The 18,213-nt window shown below is 46.1% G+C and overlaps 8 protein-coding genes across 8 annotated transcripts; 6 read left to right on the top strand and 2 right to left on the bottom strand.

Annotated features, from left to right (window-relative positions):
* Window positions 1-312: 312 nt before the first annotated feature.
* Window positions 313-2,037, top strand: KUCA_T00000196001 (uncharacterized protein; the record flags this gene model as incomplete). Its single annotated transcript, XM_022604712.1, has 1 exon — window positions 313-2,037. One exon carries the CDS (start codon window positions 313-315, stop codon window positions 2,035-2,037), a length of 1,725 nt encoding a protein of 574 aa, XP_022456253.1.
* A 167-nt stretch (window positions 2,038-2,204) lies between these two features.
* KUCA_T00000195001 (uncharacterized protein) lies at window positions 2,205-3,425 on the bottom strand (the record flags this gene model as incomplete). The annotated part of the gene is made up of 1 exon (XM_022604711.1): window positions 2,205-3,425. The coding sequence occupies one exon, from the start codon at window positions 3,423-3,425 to the stop codon at window positions 2,205-2,207; it is 1,221 nt and encodes a 406-aa protein (XP_022456252.1).
* A 1,474-nt stretch (window positions 3,426-4,899) lies between these two features.
* KUCA_T00000194001 (uncharacterized protein) lies at window positions 4,900-7,209 on the top strand (the record flags this gene model as incomplete). The annotated part of the gene is made up of 1 exon (XM_022604710.1): window positions 4,900-7,209. One exon carries the CDS (start codon window positions 4,900-4,902, stop codon window positions 7,207-7,209), a length of 2,310 nt encoding a protein of 769 aa, XP_022456251.1.
* Window positions 7,210-8,106: 897 nt separating this feature from the next.
* KUCA_T00000193001 (uncharacterized protein) lies at window positions 8,107-10,425 on the top strand (the record flags this gene model as incomplete). Its single annotated transcript, XM_022604709.1, has 1 exon — window positions 8,107-10,425. One exon carries the CDS (start codon window positions 8,107-8,109, stop codon window positions 10,423-10,425), a length of 2,319 nt encoding a protein of 772 aa, XP_022456250.1.
* A 599-nt stretch (window positions 10,426-11,024) lies between these two features.
* Window positions 11,025-11,668, bottom strand: KUCA_T00000192001 (uncharacterized protein; the record flags this gene model as incomplete). Its single annotated transcript, XM_022604708.1, has 2 exons — window positions 11,025-11,419; window positions 11,482-11,668. The coding sequence occupies 2 exons, from the start codon at window positions 11,666-11,668 to the stop codon at window positions 11,025-11,027; spliced, it is 582 nt and encodes a 193-aa protein (XP_022456249.1).
* Window positions 11,669-11,979: 311 nt separating this feature from the next.
* Window positions 11,980-12,550, top strand: KUCA_T00000191001 (uncharacterized protein; the record flags this gene model as incomplete). The annotated part of the gene is made up of 2 exons (XM_022604706.1): window positions 11,980-12,008; window positions 12,133-12,550. The coding sequence occupies 2 exons, from the start codon at window positions 11,980-11,982 to the stop codon at window positions 12,548-12,550; spliced, it is 447 nt and encodes a 148-aa protein (XP_022456248.1).
* A 502-nt stretch (window positions 12,551-13,052) lies between these two features.
* KUCA_T00000190001 (uncharacterized protein) lies at window positions 13,053-14,354 on the top strand (the record flags this gene model as incomplete). The annotated part of the gene is made up of 1 exon (XM_022604705.1): window positions 13,053-14,354. The coding sequence occupies one exon, from the start codon at window positions 13,053-13,055 to the stop codon at window positions 14,352-14,354; it is 1,302 nt and encodes a 433-aa protein (XP_022456247.1).
* Window positions 14,355-15,561: 1,207 nt separating this feature from the next.
* Window positions 15,562-17,880, top strand: KUCA_T00000189001 (uncharacterized protein; the record flags this gene model as incomplete). Its single annotated transcript, XM_022604704.1, has 1 exon — window positions 15,562-17,880. The coding sequence occupies one exon, from the start codon at window positions 15,562-15,564 to the stop codon at window positions 17,878-17,880; it is 2,319 nt and encodes a 772-aa protein (XP_022456246.1).
* Window positions 17,881-18,213: the final 333 nt, after the last annotated feature.

Raw genomic sequence — 18,213 nt, 5'->3', positions numbered from 1 at the left:
GCGAACTTATTTAAAGATTTATTCTATACTTTTTTTCCCCTCCACAACGCCGTTATCCTTAACCAAAACCGCCGTCCTCTTCGATACTATTGCCTAATCAGGCCCTCTACCTGCAAGTTCTCGATTGCATACGCGCTTACCCGATAGGGAAGTAATTATGCCGAGCCGTGTACATTATTTGATCATCGCACATAGGATTGCCTAAAATCGTTCTAAACAGCGCAATCACCTCGGTTTATCTCTCGTTGAAATTAGTCGGCTGAACAATCAGCCCCTTTCACTTCTTTCTGAACTCAAAAGCTTTAACGAGAAATGGTTGCCTTCGAAATATCAACGAAAAAGCGCCGCTTAGTGGTGGGCACCATTGCTGGTGTGATAGGAGTTTTGGGGGTTTCACGCTACATTGCTCCGGTAGCAATGGGTGTATACCCTGATGCTGTTGGACTTGCTGATGCCGATAGATGTCCATCCTTGTCTAAATTGGCCCCCGCATTCGACGGATCGTTGTTTAATCTGTCGTATTTTCATACGCCTGAGTACAGGAATCTTTCTCTGGACGTTTGGGGTGGGGCAGTCAGGATAGCCACTCCTAACTATGATGACTTAGGTACCATTGGAGAAGACCCAAGATGGGACGTCTTTTTCGAATTCGAAGACTATTTGCTGAAGACGTTTTCCACAGTGGCATCAAAGGCAGAATTACATCGTGTGAACACTCACGGATTGGTGTTTTCCATTGCAGGGTCGGATCCGAATTTGAAGCCGTTGATGCTCACGGGTCATCAAGATGTAGTGCCTGTTCCTCCAGAGACAGCACTGAGATGGACACATCCTCCCTTTGACAGCTACTTTGATGGAAAATATTTATGGGGACGGGGATCATCTGACTGCAAGAACAACGTGATTGGAATTTTTGAGGCACTTGAAGCACTCTTTTCAAAGGGCTTCGACAACAAACGGGGGATCATCATTGCACTTGGCTTTGATGAGGAGACCAGTGGAAAAAATGGCGCTTCGCATATTGCAGAATATCTTCTCGAAAAACTTGGTGAGAACAGTGTTTTTGCCATAATCGACGAGGGTGGTTTGGGAGTACAGGATAAGTATGGGTCGCGTTTCGCCTATCCTTCTACTGGTGAGAAGGGTTACATTGACATTATCGTGACCCTGGATACTGATGGGGGTCACTCTTCTGTCCCACCAAGACACACATCGATTGGTATTCTTGCTGAGGTCATTACAGAAATTGAATCTGAACTCTATCCAATTGACATCTCCCCTAAGAATCCCTTCTATTACCAGCTCCAATGTGAGGCCAAAGCTGCAAACTCAATGGACAATGGGTTCAGGGCAGACTTGCTTAATTTGGAGAATGCAGACGCCAAAAAGAGGGCTTTAACGAAAATTTCCGAGGACATCATTTCCAGGATGCTGATTTCGACATCGCAGGCAGTCGACATCATTTACGGAGGAGTCAAGATAAATGCTCTTCCCGAACAGGTGACTGTCAAAATTAACAATCGAGTTGCATATGAATCGTCTGTTGAAATTGTCAAGAACAAAATTCTTGCCAAAGTATCCAAAGTCGCGGATAAGTATGGGCTGGGTGTTGTTTCCTATAGCAATGAGACTTCCACCGTTAAGAGCACGGAATTTGCCGAACTGCCTAGTGGTCAGTTTGTTCTCTCTTTCAGCAATCAGCTTGATCCTGCACCAATGACTTCGACTACGAATAACCCAACTTGGGATCTTCTTGGAGGAACAATTAGACACATTTTTGAGGATTTTGCAGAGTTCCCTGGCTCAGACCTTGAAGTCGGATCTGAAGTAACCGTTGCTCCCTCAGTGATGACTGGAAATACGGATACCAAATGGTACTGGAGACTAACAGAGAATATTTATAGATTCACTCCAATTCGCCAGAACGCCCGCGAAAACGCTCATGCCATTGACGAAAAGGTTGAGCTCAATGCTCATATCGAGGGAGTTGCATTCTTCCACGAACTGGTAAGGAATTTCGATGCTTACGAAAACTAATCAACTACACAGACTCTGAAAGGAATTATAAGCCATCAAGAGACTAAAATTCAGTCTTTTTATCGTATACACATTAGTTGTCATGCTGCGTATGGTATCTGCATAGTTAACCACTGCAGTGCTAATTTCCAAAATCTCATACCTATCTATGAGCCAGAAAATAAGCCTTAATCTTCATCAAAAGTGCTCGTTATTACTCCAGAACCCAGAACCCGCTCACCATGATACAGCACCAGAGTTTGACCCGGAGCAATGCCCTTGTACGGCCTGGCAAGTAAGAACTTCAGCTCCGAGTCTTTTGCGAAGAGCGATAATAGCGGGATTGGAGACTGGAGGGATCGGAATTGGACGGTGAGCTCGTCTAGAGGTGGAAGACTCGTTCCAAGATCTGGAGAAAGCCAGTACCAATCCTGGACGACAAGCCCGTTTTTGAACAAAGACGGATTATTCCCTCCCCTGACAATAACCAGCTCGTTTGTTTCTGGCCTCTTCTCGCTAACGAACCAAACACCCTTGGTTTTAGGATCTCCCTGAGGCATGGATACCCCAGATTTTTGACCAATTGTAGCGTGCCAAAGACCTTTATGTTTGCCAACCACCAGACCGTCTTCAGTAATTATGTCTCCAGGATTTTCGGGAATATAGCTATCAAGAAAGTCTCGAAAGTTGTTTCCGGTATGTGAGACAAAACAAAGGCCTTGACTATCGGGTTTCGAAGACGATATCAGGCCCATCTGCGAGGCCATTTGTCGGACCTGCGGCTTGCTAAAATGACCCAATGGAAACAACAATCGGCTCATAGCATTATGCGGGATTGTGGAAAGGTAATGACTCTGGTCCTTTTCAGTCTGAGTCCCTCGCATCAAGTGCAGTTGGCCCGATTCGTCGTGTTGCATCATACGAGCATAATGGCCAGTGGCTAACCACCAGTTCTTACCTTGGTCTCCAAACGAGTCATGGAGATGCTCCACCATCTTCCCAAATTTGACATACTTGTTACATCCCACGTCCGGATTCGGCGTCAGACCTGCCCGGTACATATCGATCATTGGAATGAACACGTCCGCCCAGTACTCGTGCTCGAAGCTAACTCTCGAGCATGGTATACCAATTTGCTTACACAGATGCTGGACCTCTCGCCAATCGCCCTCTGTGCAACTCTTATCATTCTCAGATGTCCAGTTGGCCATGAAAATCCCATGAACATTTTTGTATCGCTGAGCATACAATGCTGCCGTCACCGAGGAGTCCACACCGCTTGACATGGACACCACTATGGTGTCGTCTTCCGCGGGCCTAGGTTGTGTATAGCCCGGAACATCCGCAATTTTTGGCAGCACAAGTCTAGGTTGTCCCAAATATTTCCTCACCACATGACCCAACCGCATATCTACACACCGCGTCTAACGAAAGCTGTGAAGAACCCCATACTTTATTAAGATTTAATGCCTGGTTACACCTGCAGTTGAGTCCGGAGAGTTACGAGCCCGGATGCGATGAGCTCGGAAAATTTTTCCATGATGGGAGCAGCACGACCAAACAAGATAAGCATTGGGGGTACATATTAGGATGTGCTTGAAGGACACGCATAATGATAAACGAGAAAGGTGGTGTGGGTGAATGGGAAACTAGTCAAGCGAGCATCAAAAACAAAAAGTTAATCTCAAAAACAATAATAGAGTCAAGAAATGATCGACAGAGCTAAATTTCCAGAGATAGCCGCATACATTAACAGTAACACAACATCGGAAAGAGATAAGGCGGGGTGTGCTTTTGTGAAAAGAGGTGTGGTTCAAAACTCAATGAAACTGCCCTTCAAAAACCGAGATCTCATCATTTTTCTCGAACCCATGTAAAAGGTCATCCCAAATTTCGGCAATCAAGACCTTATTTGCCTGAGCACCGCATGCATCGGGCATTCAACGTGGGTCAAGGTTCGTTGGGTCAGAAGATAACCACTCCCTTTTGCCAATATGGCATAAGTTCTCTACAGAAAGATTAATTTCGATTAGAAGAGAATAATCAATGACAATCCCGATAAGCCATCACCCTCAGCAAGCACATCATGGGGCTGAATGTGAAAGATACCACACGATTTGCGTAAGAGGCTCGAGCCCATTTCGGCAAAAAATAATGCAACTTCCGAAGGGGCTAAAAAACCGAAAAATCTATAGGGTTCCTCATGCATGCTACCGGACCTGGAAACCCGGGATCCCGGATAATCTTGAAAAGCAAACGCCTACGTAGCTTTGGAGAGTTCAGCACAACTCTGTGATCTGTCATGAATCTGTGCGCATTCTGCGTTAAAAATCAGAAGCTTTGGATAAGAAAAATAGAGTAATTTGCCGTCTGAATACCCCCGTAAGACGCTGTGTTCAAATCCGACCTTATCGGGACCCATATGCATGCGATGAGCTAGTCTATAGTCTCGATTGGATCGGCTGTTTGAAATCATTCCATAGCGGCTTACAAAGTGGACGACAAGAGTATTTGGTCTATATCGGATAGCCGGGCGTCTATGAGGTGGCCCAGTTCCCGCGCAATATCAAAGGCCAGAGAGAATAGTCTGGCACTTGGAAACCAGCATTTCTGCTAGATCAAGAAGGCCGCAGTTATCAATTCAAATTGGCCGAAAAAATCCGAGAAAATGAGCTTGCGGAAGTCTGACAACCCATAGCCGATCTTATCGGACGGTGCTACGTGCTATATCCTTATATCAGTCCAAATCGGGGGACAGATGATAAGACTGGGTAAAATTCCACGCACCCTCCAGGTTTATAAACACTCCTGTTGACCTTCTCTTGTACCCAGTGCTCTCAATTGAAATCTTAGGGTTGTCTTGGATAACTTTTGCTTGTAAATATGGAGAAGGACAAGCACACCGTTTTCGCTCAAGAGGTCGAGCTCGAGGAAGGAGCCATTCACAGGCTGACCTCGGTCCAGTCTGCTTCGTCTGTGTTTGACCCTCTGGCCAACATGCTCAGCAAGCAGGTTGAAGAGGATGCCTATGCTCAGATGCACATTGAGGATGACTCGCCATATGCGGAAGTCAGAGCTGCGGTCCCATCTACTGACGACACAAGTATGCCCCAGAACACCTGGAGAGTCTGGGTCTTGGGTATGCTTATGGCTACCATTGGTGCCGGTATGGATATGATTCTTGCTCTGCACTCACCTCAGTTTTTTTTGTCCACATTTGTTGTCTCTGTGTTGGTTTGGCCTTTGGGCAGAGCCTGGGAGAAAGTAATGCCAAACATCAAAGTTCTTGGTCTCCCTCTTAACCCTGGTCCCTTCAACATCAAGGAACATGCTCTTATCACTATCATGGCCAACATCGCTTTTGGAAATGGACAAGCATATGCCACAGATATTGTCATGGTGCTGAACTTGCACTACAACACTTTTTTTGGGTGGGGATTCAACCTTTGTATTGTCTGGGCTACTCAATGTCTTGGATTTGCCTTTGCTGGTCTCATGAGAAAGATTCTCGTGGAACCCTCTAACATGATCTGGCCATCCACCTTGGTTACTTCCACTTTTTTGACCAATATTCACATCAACGATAATCATGTTGCCAACGGATGGAAGATCTCCAGACTTAAATTTTTCCTCATTGTTTTTGCAGCTTCGTTCGCATGGTACTGGTTCCCAGGTTACGTTTTCCAGGCCCTTTCCTACTTTGCGTGGCCAACTTGGATTGCCCCTAATAACGTGATCGTAAACCAGGTGTTTGGTGCATATTCCGGTATTGGCTTGTTCCCAATCACCTTTGACTGGGAGCAAATTGCTGGTTACACTGGCTCTCCTCTGGTTCCTCCTCTTTCCACCATCTTCAGTGTTGCGGCTTCTATGGTGGTAATGTACTGGATTATCACTCCAGCTATTCACTACGCGAATGTGCTGTACTTCCAGTATCTGCCAATCTCGAGTTCGTCGACCTACGACCGTTACCAGAACACCTACAACGTGACGAAGATTATTAATAGCGACCTGTCGTTCAATTTGGAGAAGTACAAGGCCTATTCTCCTCTGTTCTTGTCCACCACATTCTTTATATCGTACGGTATGTCGTTTGCCTCGTTCACAGCTACTATTGTCCACGCTTACCTCTTCCATGGAGCGGATATCTGGCATACCCTGAGACATTGGGACAACGCCAATCCCGATGTTCACTACAGACTGATGAAAAGTTACAGGGGTGTACCTGAATGGTGGTACTGTATCGTGTTCGCGATTTTCTTTGCACTTGCCATTGTGGCTGTTCGCGCATGGAACACCGAGATGCCAGTGTATGCTTTGGTAATCTCCATTCTACTTGCCATGTTCATGCTTATCCCAATCGGAGTGGTGTATGCCATCTCCAATATTGAAATTGCTCTCAATGTTGTGACCGAGTTCATCATTGGTTACATGGTGCCAGGTAAGCCAGCAAGTATGATGATTTTCAAGACCTTTGGTTTCATCGTCAACTTGCAGGCACTCACTTTCGCCCAAGATATGAAGTTGGGTCAGTACATGAAGCTGAGTCCTCGTCTGTTATTTGCCTGCCAACTCTTCTCTGGTGTGTGGGGTGGTCTTGTCAACTGTGCCGTTATGAAATGGGCCCAAGGCAACATCGTCGATGTCTGTCAATCCACCCAAAAAAACAATTTCACTTGTCCTGGTATCCGTGTGTTCTTCAATGCCTCCATTATCTGGGGTGTCATTGGACCAACTAGACTTTTCTCTGAGGGTCAGCTCTACTATGGAGTTCTGTTCTTCTTCCTCATCGGTGCCGCTCTACCCGTCGTCAACTGGCTTGTTTTGAGAAAGTACCCCAACTCTTGGGTTAAGTACATCAATTGGCCCGTGTTCTTCGGGGGTTCATCAAGTATTCCACCAGCAACCCCTTACAATTATGCTACCTATTGCACTGTGGGAATCATCTTCAACTACTTCATCAAGAAGAGATGGTTTCACTGGTGGTCCAAGTACAACTTCTCGCTTTCTGCTGGTCTTGACCTTGGTCTTGCATGGGCCTCGATGATGATCTTCCTGTGTTTGGATTTGACCAACGCAGATTACATCTCCTGGTGGGGAAACAACATCACGTACGATACCATGGATATGACCAAGACCGCCATTCGTGTGGTTCTCGCAGAGGGGGAGGGTTTTGGTCCCACTTCGTGGTAAGCGGTGCTGGTTCGGGCGCTATTTTATATGCCTGCAGGATCCAGGCTTTTCTTTATTTTAAATAGCTAATCCAATTTTGATTTGCACTTGCGATGCCATCAGGCTACCAAGCCAAACCAGACTTGATCTGTGGTACCACAAAATAACCTTTTTCAGCTGCATTTGGTTTCTGCAAGCTGCGGCATGCTTTATCTGGCATATTCCCGATTGGGGTGGAAATTGTTTCCGAGGTCCATCCGGTGTCGGTGCACTACCGGCTTATCTGGTAGTGGAGGTCTGGATTGGTAGGATCTGATCTCAAAAAATATCACATCGCGAGGCTGTTCCGAGTTAAATATTTTTGGCGAGGATTGTTTGGAAACCCATGGCTACTAGCAAGAGCCCACCTCAGATGGTTCAGTGCGTTGTACCCAGAATTAATTCGAGAGAGGTGCAACCAGTCACGTGATACAATATGAGTCCCCCCACCTCCAGCCCTTAACGATGCCAAAGAGGTTGGCGCTCTATTGTATCCTTTCCATGACTTGGCCAACGAAGAATTTCAAAACCGTAATAATGCCAAGGTAGTACGGAGCTGATAAGAATCCCCGATCCAGTCACCCATAGGTGATTAGGAGAGCGTGGTTTGCTCGAATCAAAGATTCGGACCAAAAATCCGTGAATCCATCATCGCTATTTCCACCTCGGAGCAAAAATCCGCTAGTTTGTTAGTCCCGCGAAAAAATCCCACCCGGCGATTAGAGACGGAGGACATAATGCACAATAGGAGATTGATATCGTAGAAGTGTGAGAGTTTTCGAGTGGATTAGGCACGTTGACGAATATATATATATATATCCTAGCCACCAGCCCTACGTGCTTTGCCAACCGTTAGAGGCTGCAGATTCCGCGAGCACCATGGAAAAGGTTAAAGACTTCTTCACTAACGACATTGAGGTCGAGGCAAATAGCAGCTTGACCAACCAAGAGGGTGTGGTCCCTGTCAAGTCGCTTTCTTCTGAGTACGATCCTCTGGCTGAGAGGCTGACCAAGGAAGTTGATGACGATGCATATGCACAAACCCATATTCCAGATGATTCACCTTATCCAGAGGTGAGAGCTGCGGTCTCGTCTTTCGATGATCCCACAATTCCCCAGAACACCTGGAGAATGTGGGTTTTGGGTATGATGATGACCACCATTGGTTCTGCCATGAACGTGTTATTTTCCATGCATTCCCCTTCATTCTACATCACCGCCCTGGTTACCTCCATGTTGGCATGGCCTATCGGTAGGGCATGGCAGAAGATTATGCCTAACCTCAAGGTGTTTGGTATTCCTCTTAACCCAGGTGCTTTCAACTTGAAGGAACATGCTTTGATCACCATCATGGCCAACGTGTCCTTCGGTTCTGGTCAAGCTTATGCTACTGCGGTTATTCTGGCATTGAACCAGCACTACGGAGTGGACTTTGGCTGGGGATTCGATCTCGTGTTGATCTGGTCCTCCCAATGTATAGGGTTTGCATATGCTGGTATGATGAGGAAAATCCTTGTGGAGCCTTCCAACATGATCTGGCCCTCGAACTTGGTTCTGTCCACCTTCTTGACCAACATTCACGTTAACGACAATCACACTGCTAACGGATGGCAGATCTCGAGACTTAAATTTTTTCTGATAATATTTTTGGTCTCGTTCTTCTGGTACTGGTTCCCAGGTTATATCTTCAAGGCGCTTTCCTACTTTGCATGGCCAACGTGGATTGCTCCTAATAACGTGGTGGTGAACCAGGTCTTTGGAGCCTACACTGGTCTTGGTCTCATTCCGCTCACTTTTGACTGGAACCAGATTTCTTCATACATTGGATCTCCACTTGTGCCCCCAATCTCCACAATAGTCACCATTTTTGCTTCCATGGTGATCATCTTCTGGATCGTGACCCCAGCCCTCCACTACACCAACACCTGGTTCGGAAGGTACTTGCCAATGTCAAGCTCTGGCTCCTACGACCGTTTCCAGAAAACCTACAACGTTTCCAGAATCATTAACTCAGACTTGTCACTGAACTTAGAAAAGTACAAGGAATACTCGCCATTGTACTTGTCCACCACATTTGCCGTTTTCTACGGCATGTCCTTTGCATCTTTCACCTCCACCATCGTGCATGCAGTGCTCTTCCATGGTGCAGATGTCGTTGCTACTATCAGAGAGTGGAAAAATATGAAGCCGGATGTTCACTCCAGACTCATGAAACAGTACAAGAACGTTCCTGAGTGGTGGTATGCCATTGTGTTCGTGATATTCTTCGGTATGTCTGTTGCTACCATTAGAGCTTGGAACACCGAGATGCCGGTGTGGTCGCTTGTGGTTGCCCTTTGCATCGCCATAATTATGCTGATCCCAGCAGGTATTATTCATGCTATTACCAACATCTCAGTCGGACTTAACGTCATTACCGAGGTCATTGTCGGTTACATGATCCCAGGTAAGCCAATTGCTATGATGCTGTTCAAGACCTACGGCTACATCACCAACTTCCAAGCAATTCAATTCACGTCCGACATGAAACTGGGTAATTACATGAAGATCTCGCCAAGGCTATTGTTCACTGCTCAATTTACCGCTGCCATCTGGGGTTCTTTGGTCCAGATCGCCGTTCTCAAATGGGCCCAAGGTGCCTACGAAAACGTATGTTCCACCACTCAGGTCGATAAATTCACCTGTCCTGGAGCCCGTACTTTCTTCAACGCGTCCATCATTTGGGGTGTCATTGGACCACAACGTCAATACTCGCACGGTCAGACTTACTACGGGACTCTCTTCTTCTTTATCATCGGAGCCATCTTGCCAATCATCAACTGGCTGATTCTTAAGAAGTGGCCAAACTCGTACGTTAAGTACCTCAACTGGCCAGTGTTCTTCTCTGGAACCAATATGATCCCTCCAGCAACTCCTTATAACTACGGCTCGTATTGTGTTGTCGGAATCTTCTTCGGATGGTTCATCAAGAAGAAGTGGTTCCACTGGTGGTCCAAGTACAACTACTCTCTATCTGCAGGTCTCGACATCGGTCTTGCCTGGTCTTCGCTGCTCATCTTCCTGACTATTTCGCTCACTAAGACAGCTGCTATCTCGTGGTGGGGTAACAATATAACCGATGAGACCATGGACATGACGAACACTGCCATCCAGGAGGTGCTCGCAGCTGGGGATTTTTTTGGCCCAGCTTCTTGGTGATCTCCGTGTAGTTGCTTAGTCGCTATTTCAAATTTTTAGTTCATAATTTAATGAAAGCGTTAGATAAGAAGGGAGAGTGTAGCTGATAACACAAGTCTCCACAAGCCACGAGGACGTAGAGACGGTATGTTGGAACTCATTTATGGCGGTCTGCAAGCCACCAAAATGAAAAACACCCAAGCATCCAAAACAACCAGCTTGGCAACATAATTTGACCCGAGGAATTTTTCTTGGCCAGCATATTTAGCCGTTTACATGCGTTATCGCTAACCGCTTCGTTTCCGGCTCCTGACTCATCACGAGATCACGAGATCACGAGATCACGAGACTCACCGTTTTATTGCAGCAAAGACACACTGTGCGTGACTTATGACTCATATCAGTCATAAAGGAGTCAATGACAAGCTGGTTTGATCACAAAGGGACCTTTTGTCGGAAATGCAAAATCAAGGTGTCTCGTTAGAGACAGCTGGCCGTGAGCCGCACAAGATTGCTTATCGTGAGTTCCTAATTCCGTAGTTTTTCGATTTTTGTATGAATAGAGGACTGGCTGATTCTGAGAAGAATTTCAGACCTGTTCCAATATTCAACAGTATCCGTTACACTGAATTCTGCGCAAGTTTCACGTCCAGTCTCTGCTCTATCGCCCTCAACCTGCTCTCAACGTCAGCCCAATTCTGGTTCTCTCGCTGAACACACTGAGCAACATACTCCACTGTCTCAATAGACCTCAGACTTAGTTTGTTGAACTTAGATACCACCTTATTTAGGGCCACTCTCATCATGTCGATCTCACTCTCAAAGCCGTGGGGTAACTGCGAAATGGACGTATTGAGTCTGTCGAGCACGGGAACAAGCAACAACATTTCATCATACTTGGCCAATAGCTTACGCATTGAATCCAGCTGTGAAAGAACGACAGCCCTTTTGACATTTATATCTTCCGTTGACTGTGGCTTTCCCAAACCTGGAAGATCAAGGTACATACCGTTTGCTATTCAGAGTTAGCAACCAAAAATATATGAGAACGCCAGCTGATTGTTCCAAACTACTCACCTCTCAGTAAACTAAAGAACTGGCGAATTTCCGGATTTTCGGCCTCAAATCCGTGCAATCGCTGTAACCTATCGTATATCTGTTCACGGATCGAATCGTTCTCGCGAGCTCCAGAGTATGACGGTAAGATCTGGTGCTCCAGATTCACCAATCGCTCGTGGAAACCGGAAACAGTTTCATCATCCATCTGGACACACTCTAAACAAGCTAAAAACAATTTCAAGAAAAGAGAGCGTGCCAATTTAGAAGTAGGCCAGTCTTCTATTTTGCGGAGACGCGTTAGGGTGGGCAGACAAATTGGTTACGCAGCACCGACACTCCGGAACACCAGGTGGCCTTCGCTGTCGACAAGAGCGCCCCCTTTCTACTCAATAATACTGCTTTATTCATCCCAATTGAAATAAAAAAAAACATGGTATGTGTGTTCAATTGTGACGGAAGATCAGTGGTTTGAGCCATTGAATGTGCGGACTGCCTGCAAAAAGATTGGCACGAGCAATGGAATTCGAGATCTGCCTGTCGCCTCCGTGATATTGTTATGTTTCAAGTGTGCTAACTTCGTTACAGTCCAGATCAGGGTGAGTAAATTAGTGGTGATTAGTCGCGGCTGAATTGCCTAAAGGGAAGATCCACAACATACTAACTGTTCAGTGTTGCCGTTTCCGATGATGCGCTCAAGGCGTTCAACGAATTGAAGCTGGGAAAGAAAATCAAGTACATCATCTACAAGCTCAACGATGCCAAGACCGAGATTGTGGTTGAGAAGACCAGCGCTGACACCGACTACGACTCATTCCTGGGCGAGCTTCCCGAGGACGAGTGCAAGTACGCGATTTACGACTTTGAGTACGAGCTCGGCAAGGGCGAGGGCAAGCGTAACAAGATCGTTTTCTACCAGTGGGCTCCAGATACTGCCAACGTGAGATCCAAGATGGTATACGCCAGTAGCAAGGATGCGCTCAGAAGGGCCTTGAACGGTGTTTCCACCGATATCCAAGGTACCGACTTCAGCGAGGTTGCCTACGAAAGTGTTCTCGAGAGGGTCAGCAGATCTGCTGGATCTCACTAAACAGATTCTGAATGCAGAAGAGTAGTTATAAGTATGCTTGTCGTTAATTTAGCCATTCTCAGGCAATAGCGGTTGCTTCAATAGCACGAGTGTACACAAATCATGAGCTAATAATCATGTGCTTAGTGATTTATTGAAACACGTTTGAATTTATTTGAAATAGACCATAGCATTCACGTATATTATGTAACTTCCACTATACATCCATATAATTTTACTTCTTCAGATTGCTTCAACCTCTATCCATGATCTCTCTCATCTCGTCCATTTTGCGTGTCCCACCCACCCCCCTTAAATCAATACAAGAAACAGGACGGCTTCCACACCTCTGCTTTCAAAACTACAACAAATCGCGTTGTGGCCCTTCAACAAAGACGACTAAAAGGAACTGACTCGATCCTCTTTGCTTTATTTTCATTCAGATTTGATACAAGGATATATTTGATTGATTTTGTGATTGGTATTACTATTGTCAATAGTTGAGACAATTGTTTTCCGCAAGATGGAATCCAGACTGGACGTTCCCCGACTAGGAAGACTTCCGAGGGCTAATCTGGAGCAGAAGATCATGATTCTTAATCACTTTCACAGTTCTAAACGGCCTCAGAGTGAGACTGTGGAGTTTTTTAGAGAGAGGTTTTCGATCTCTACTTCGAGTTTTAGCGAGTGGCTGAAGAACGAGCAGGATTTGCGTGAGCGCTACAATATGGCGAGGACCGTTGATGGCCCAACCGGTGAGATGATGAGACAGACAAAGCGCAAAAGCAGATTCAAGTATGATCGTATCAACAAAGCAATGTACGAGTTTGTGCAGAAGAAACTCGCTGCTAACGAGCCACTGACGGAGCCCGTGATGCGCGAATATTGGTCGCAGATGGCACACAAATTTGGCGTTGAAGACCCAAAACGGTTGGACTCGTTTTCGCATGGATGGCTGTCCACTTTCAAGAGAAGACATGGACTGGATCGTCATATTGAAGGTGTGAGATCGCCACCTGGAAACAGTAATGGTGGGGCCGGGAACGGAAGCAATACGAGTATCAGGAACATGGTGAACGGTGAATCTGTTGGGAGGAACCGCATTGGCCAGTTAGATGGTGTAGACACTGTGGATCCAAAGGTTGGGCTTCACGATGGGTTTTCCACCACTGGAGGCCCCGATACAGGTGCGGACTACGGGATTCCGTCCATTGAGACAGCTGCTTCGGGCCAGGCTGACAGGTTCACTCCGTACGAAGTTTCGCAGCTTTTGAATCAGGATCCTACCGGTTCGAGCGCGGTAATCCCTCCCCTTGGCAGAAGATACACCCAAAGACAGACTTCTCAACAACCACAGCAACCACAACAGACGGGGCAACAGCCCCAATCGCAGCAATCGCAGCAGCAGTCTCAATCGCAGGTTCAACAGCCACAAACTCAGTCGCAACAGCAAAGCCAAGCCTTGCAGAACCAGGTTCAGCAAGTTCAACAGCCTCACCCGGGGTATCATATCAACCAGTTAAACTCGTTCTTGCCGCTTGAGAACCAGGTCAACAGGTCCATTTCGCAACAGACAACTACTCATCCAAACCTGTCTCATCCATCGCAGCTGACGTCTGACTTTATCAGCGTCAGCGACATGGAACGGTTTGTGTATATGTGGGGAGACAGGTTTTTCCAGCAAAACAGTGTGAGTTTTCCTAAGAGTAAGGAGATCTTTGAGCAGTTCAAGTCCAAGTTCTTTGAGGAGAGGATCACATGGCATCAGCGCGCCACTTCAGGGACAAGTACTGTTGATGAGTTTTTCTTGAGGAACAGGAGGTAGCATGTATCAAAATTTTAGGCTCAAAAAGCCGTATCAAATGCTAATAGCCGTTTCAACAATCTACACCTTTGGAAGAGAACTCCCGAACCTCTCAAAACTGCTCAGTTCGGGCACTGTAACTTATCTAGCAAAACGAGTGTACTATATATCGAAGTTTCACTATACAAATAAATAGCATTCTGACTTCTGTTTTTATTGTTTCATATTGTTCATTGCCGATGCGATCTCGACTTTCAGATCTCAAAATCCATTTTTTTAAACAATCGGGTCGTATCCACCAGAGCCGCTGCAGACGGAAATACCTGCAGGCTGGTGTTGGACTACCTAATCGGAAACCGACGTCATTACAGGATGCGTTTTAGGACTTTGACAATATCGATTTTATCGCCTGACCAGTCGGAGGGGAACAGCTCACAGATCTAAAGAACGGGGAGAAGGCCAAAAAGGACAAGGGTAGAAAAATGAACAGACAAAAATCAAAAGGGCGTACGTTACTTAGTGGTAGGACCATTCTTCAACTTACATATACCCGACAGCTATCTACCGTTTTTTTGTCAAGGGGAACGCCCTACCACTTTCCACCGGATCCTCCCGCCTTGGCAACACATTTTGGAAATGTGCCTTGCAAGATTTAAAGCCACCGTGAAACCACAGATCTCGAAGTTTCCGGTCACTCAGAAAACTCCACGCATTTTTCCATATAGATTGCTTCTAACAACAAAAGAAAAACGGACTAAGATTGACGAATAACATTCACTGGATTTCATTTGCTTTTTCTACTGAAACCGCAAAGGCCAAAACTATTTTTGCACGCTGTACATCTTCTATCTCTGTGTTATCAGAGACCCAGGCCCCACAGCCTAGGCGGGTATTTGTCGGAAATGGAGATCAGAGAGCCGTAGTTACAGTTTCCGCTCATGCCGTACCATCGAATGGAAGCCTGTCAAAGACAATTAACATGTAGTTTTCTCTAATGAAATGGCCGAATGTATGGCATTGTCTAAGTTTATCTGAGATTGCGAACGGCGAGTTTCCGTTTGCTCACTCTATCAGCAAATTGTGTTATCTCTCGCAACCAAGGTTTCCAGTTTATATAAACCCGTATTTTCCATTCTTTTTCACGCTCTGACTTTTCTTTATTTCTCTGTTGAATCTTTTCTTTGGAATTTGGTATTGCAGTCCTCTCTCATAACGAGCACAATACACCATGGAAAAAGTCAAGGATTTCTTCACGACTAAGGAGAGGGATATCGAAGAGGCGGACATCGTCCCAATCAACGAGGATATCTCTCCTGTCAAGTCTGCTGCTTCTGAGTACGATCCTCTTGCTGAACGTCTGTCCAAAGAGGTTGACGATGATGCCTATGCTCAGATCCTTATTGAGGACGACTCTCCATACCCTGAGGTCAGAGCTGCCGTTCTATCCAGTGATGACCCGACTATTCCCCAGAACACCTGGAGAATGTGGGTTTTGGGTATGATCATGACCACCATTGGATCTGGTATGAACCTGCTGTTCTCCATGCACTCCCCATCTTTCTACATCACTTCGCTCGTGACTTCTATTTTGGCCTGGCCCATTGGTAGAGCTTGGGAGAGGGTTGTTCCAAATGTGAACTTTTTGGGAATCCCTTTGAACCCTGGTCCTTTCAACCTGAAGGAGCACGCTCTGATCACCATCATGGCTAACGTGTCTTTCGGTAGTGGATCTGCTTATGCCACTGATATCTTGCTGAGTATGAACGCCCATTACGGTGTAGACTTTGGCTGGGGATTTGACCTGGTGGCCATCTGGTCCACCCAATGTATCGGGTTTGCTTTTGCTGGTCTCATGAGAAAGATTCTTGTTGAACCGGCCAACATGATCTGGCCCTCCGACTTGGTGTTGTCCACCTTTTTGACCAACATTCACGTCAACGACAACCACGTTGCCAATGGATGGAAGATCTCGAGACTTAAATTCTTCTTGTATGTCTTCATCGCTGCTTTCCTCTGGTACTGGTTCCCTGGTTACATCTTCCAGGCATTGTCGTACTTTGCATGGCCAACGTGGATTGCTCCCAACAACGTGATTGTCAACCAGGTGTTTGGCGCTTCTACCGGTTTGGGTATCATTCCTATCACTTTTGACTGGAACCAGATTAACGGTTATATTGGTTCTCCATTGGTTCCACCTCTTTCAACAATTGTGACCATCTTCTTTTCTATGGTGTTCATCTTCTGGTTTATCGTTCCAATTTTGCATTACAGAAACGTCTGGTACGGAAAGTACTTGCCAATCTCTGACTCATCATCGTGGGACCGTTACCAATCCACTTACAATGTCTCAAAGATTGTCAACTCAGATCTCTCCTTCAACAAGGAGGCATACGAGGCATACTCCCCACTCTTTTTGTCCACCACGTTCGCCATCTCGTATGGTCTGTCGTTTGCTTCTTTTACCGCTACCGTTGTTCACACCGCCCTCTTCCACGGTGGGGATATTTGGCAAACTATGAAGCAACTTAGAAATGTCAAACCAGATGTGCACTCCCGCCTGATGAAGCAATACAGAGGTGTTCCAGAATGGTGGTATGGAATCGTCTTCCTGGTTTTCTTTGGTCTGTCTATCGCCTGTATTAGAGCATGGAACACCGAAATGCCAGTGTGGGCGCTTGTCGTTGCTCTTTTGATCGCTGTCTTCATGCTGATCCCCGTCGGAATAGTTTTTGCCATCACTAACATTGCTGTTGGTCTCAATGTCATCACCGAGTTCATCATCGGTTACATGGTCCCAGGTAAGCCAATTTGCATGATGTTCTTCAAGACCTTCGGTTACATCACCAACAGTCAGGCTGTTACCTTTGCTCAGGACATGAAGCTGGGTCACTATATGAAGATCTCCCCAAGACTTCTATTCTCTGCCCAATTTATTGCCACAATCTGGGGTGCTTTGGTCCAAATTGCCGTCATGCAATGGGCTAGGGGTTCCATCAAGGAAGTCTGCCAGTCTACCCAGCCTTCTCATTTCACCTGTCCGGGAGCCCGTGTTTTCTTCAATGCTTCCATCATTTGGGGTGTGATTGGTCCACAACGTCAATACTCGCACGGTCAGACTTATTACGGCCTGTTGTTCTTCTTCATCATCGGAGCCGTCACCCCTCTCTTCAACTGGCTTGTTTTGAAGAAGTGGCCAAACTCGTACATTAAGTACCTCAACTGGCCAGTGTTCTTCTCCGGTACCGGTTACATCCCACCTGCCACTCCATACAACTATGGTGCTTACTGCACCGTTGGTATGGTGTTCGGCTGGTTCGTCAAGTCAAAGTGGTTCCACTGGTGGTCTAAGTACAACTACACCCTCTCTGCGGCTTTGGACATCGGTCTTGCATGGTCCTCGTTGATCATCTTCTTGACCATTTCTTTGACCAACACTCCAAACATCAACTGGTGGGGTAACAACGTCCTTAACACCAGTGACTATGACGGCACAGCCATCCAGGTTATTCTCAAAACCGGCGAAGCCTTTGGCCCAGACAAGTGGTAATCGGCTCACCCGACTGTATTCTTGACAAACTTCAAAAATGTTTTCGTTGAAGCTGGCTCTTGACCATGTATTTTTCGATATCTCTTCATGCTTTTTGTGTTTGCTGTTTATACTTTAATGGAATTGTGTTTGAATCAAAGAAGGTGTGGACTTTCTCAATAGTAGTACACCTGCGTTATTGTGGCATCAGAAACCCGAAATTGTTAGGCAATTGGTTGTCATTTGTTCGGATGTTTATTCATCTATGCTCAACAACTCCTTAAACAATATAGTTGGTTTTGAAAACTGATCCAACCCCTAAAGTTAAAATCTACAACATTGTTGTGTAGATTA

The sequence above is a fragment of the Kuraishia capsulata genome, genomic scaffold (assembly GCF_000576695.1).
Source record: "Kuraishia capsulata CBS 1993 genomic scaffold, Kuraishia_capsulata_scaffold_1, whole genome shotgun sequence".
Classification (NCBI taxonomy): Eukaryota; Fungi; Ascomycota; class Pichiomycetes; order Pichiales; family Pichiaceae; genus Kuraishia; species Kuraishia capsulata.
The sequence above is the reverse complement of the archived record's forward strand: the minus strand, read 5'-3'. Positions and strand labels throughout refer to the sequence as shown.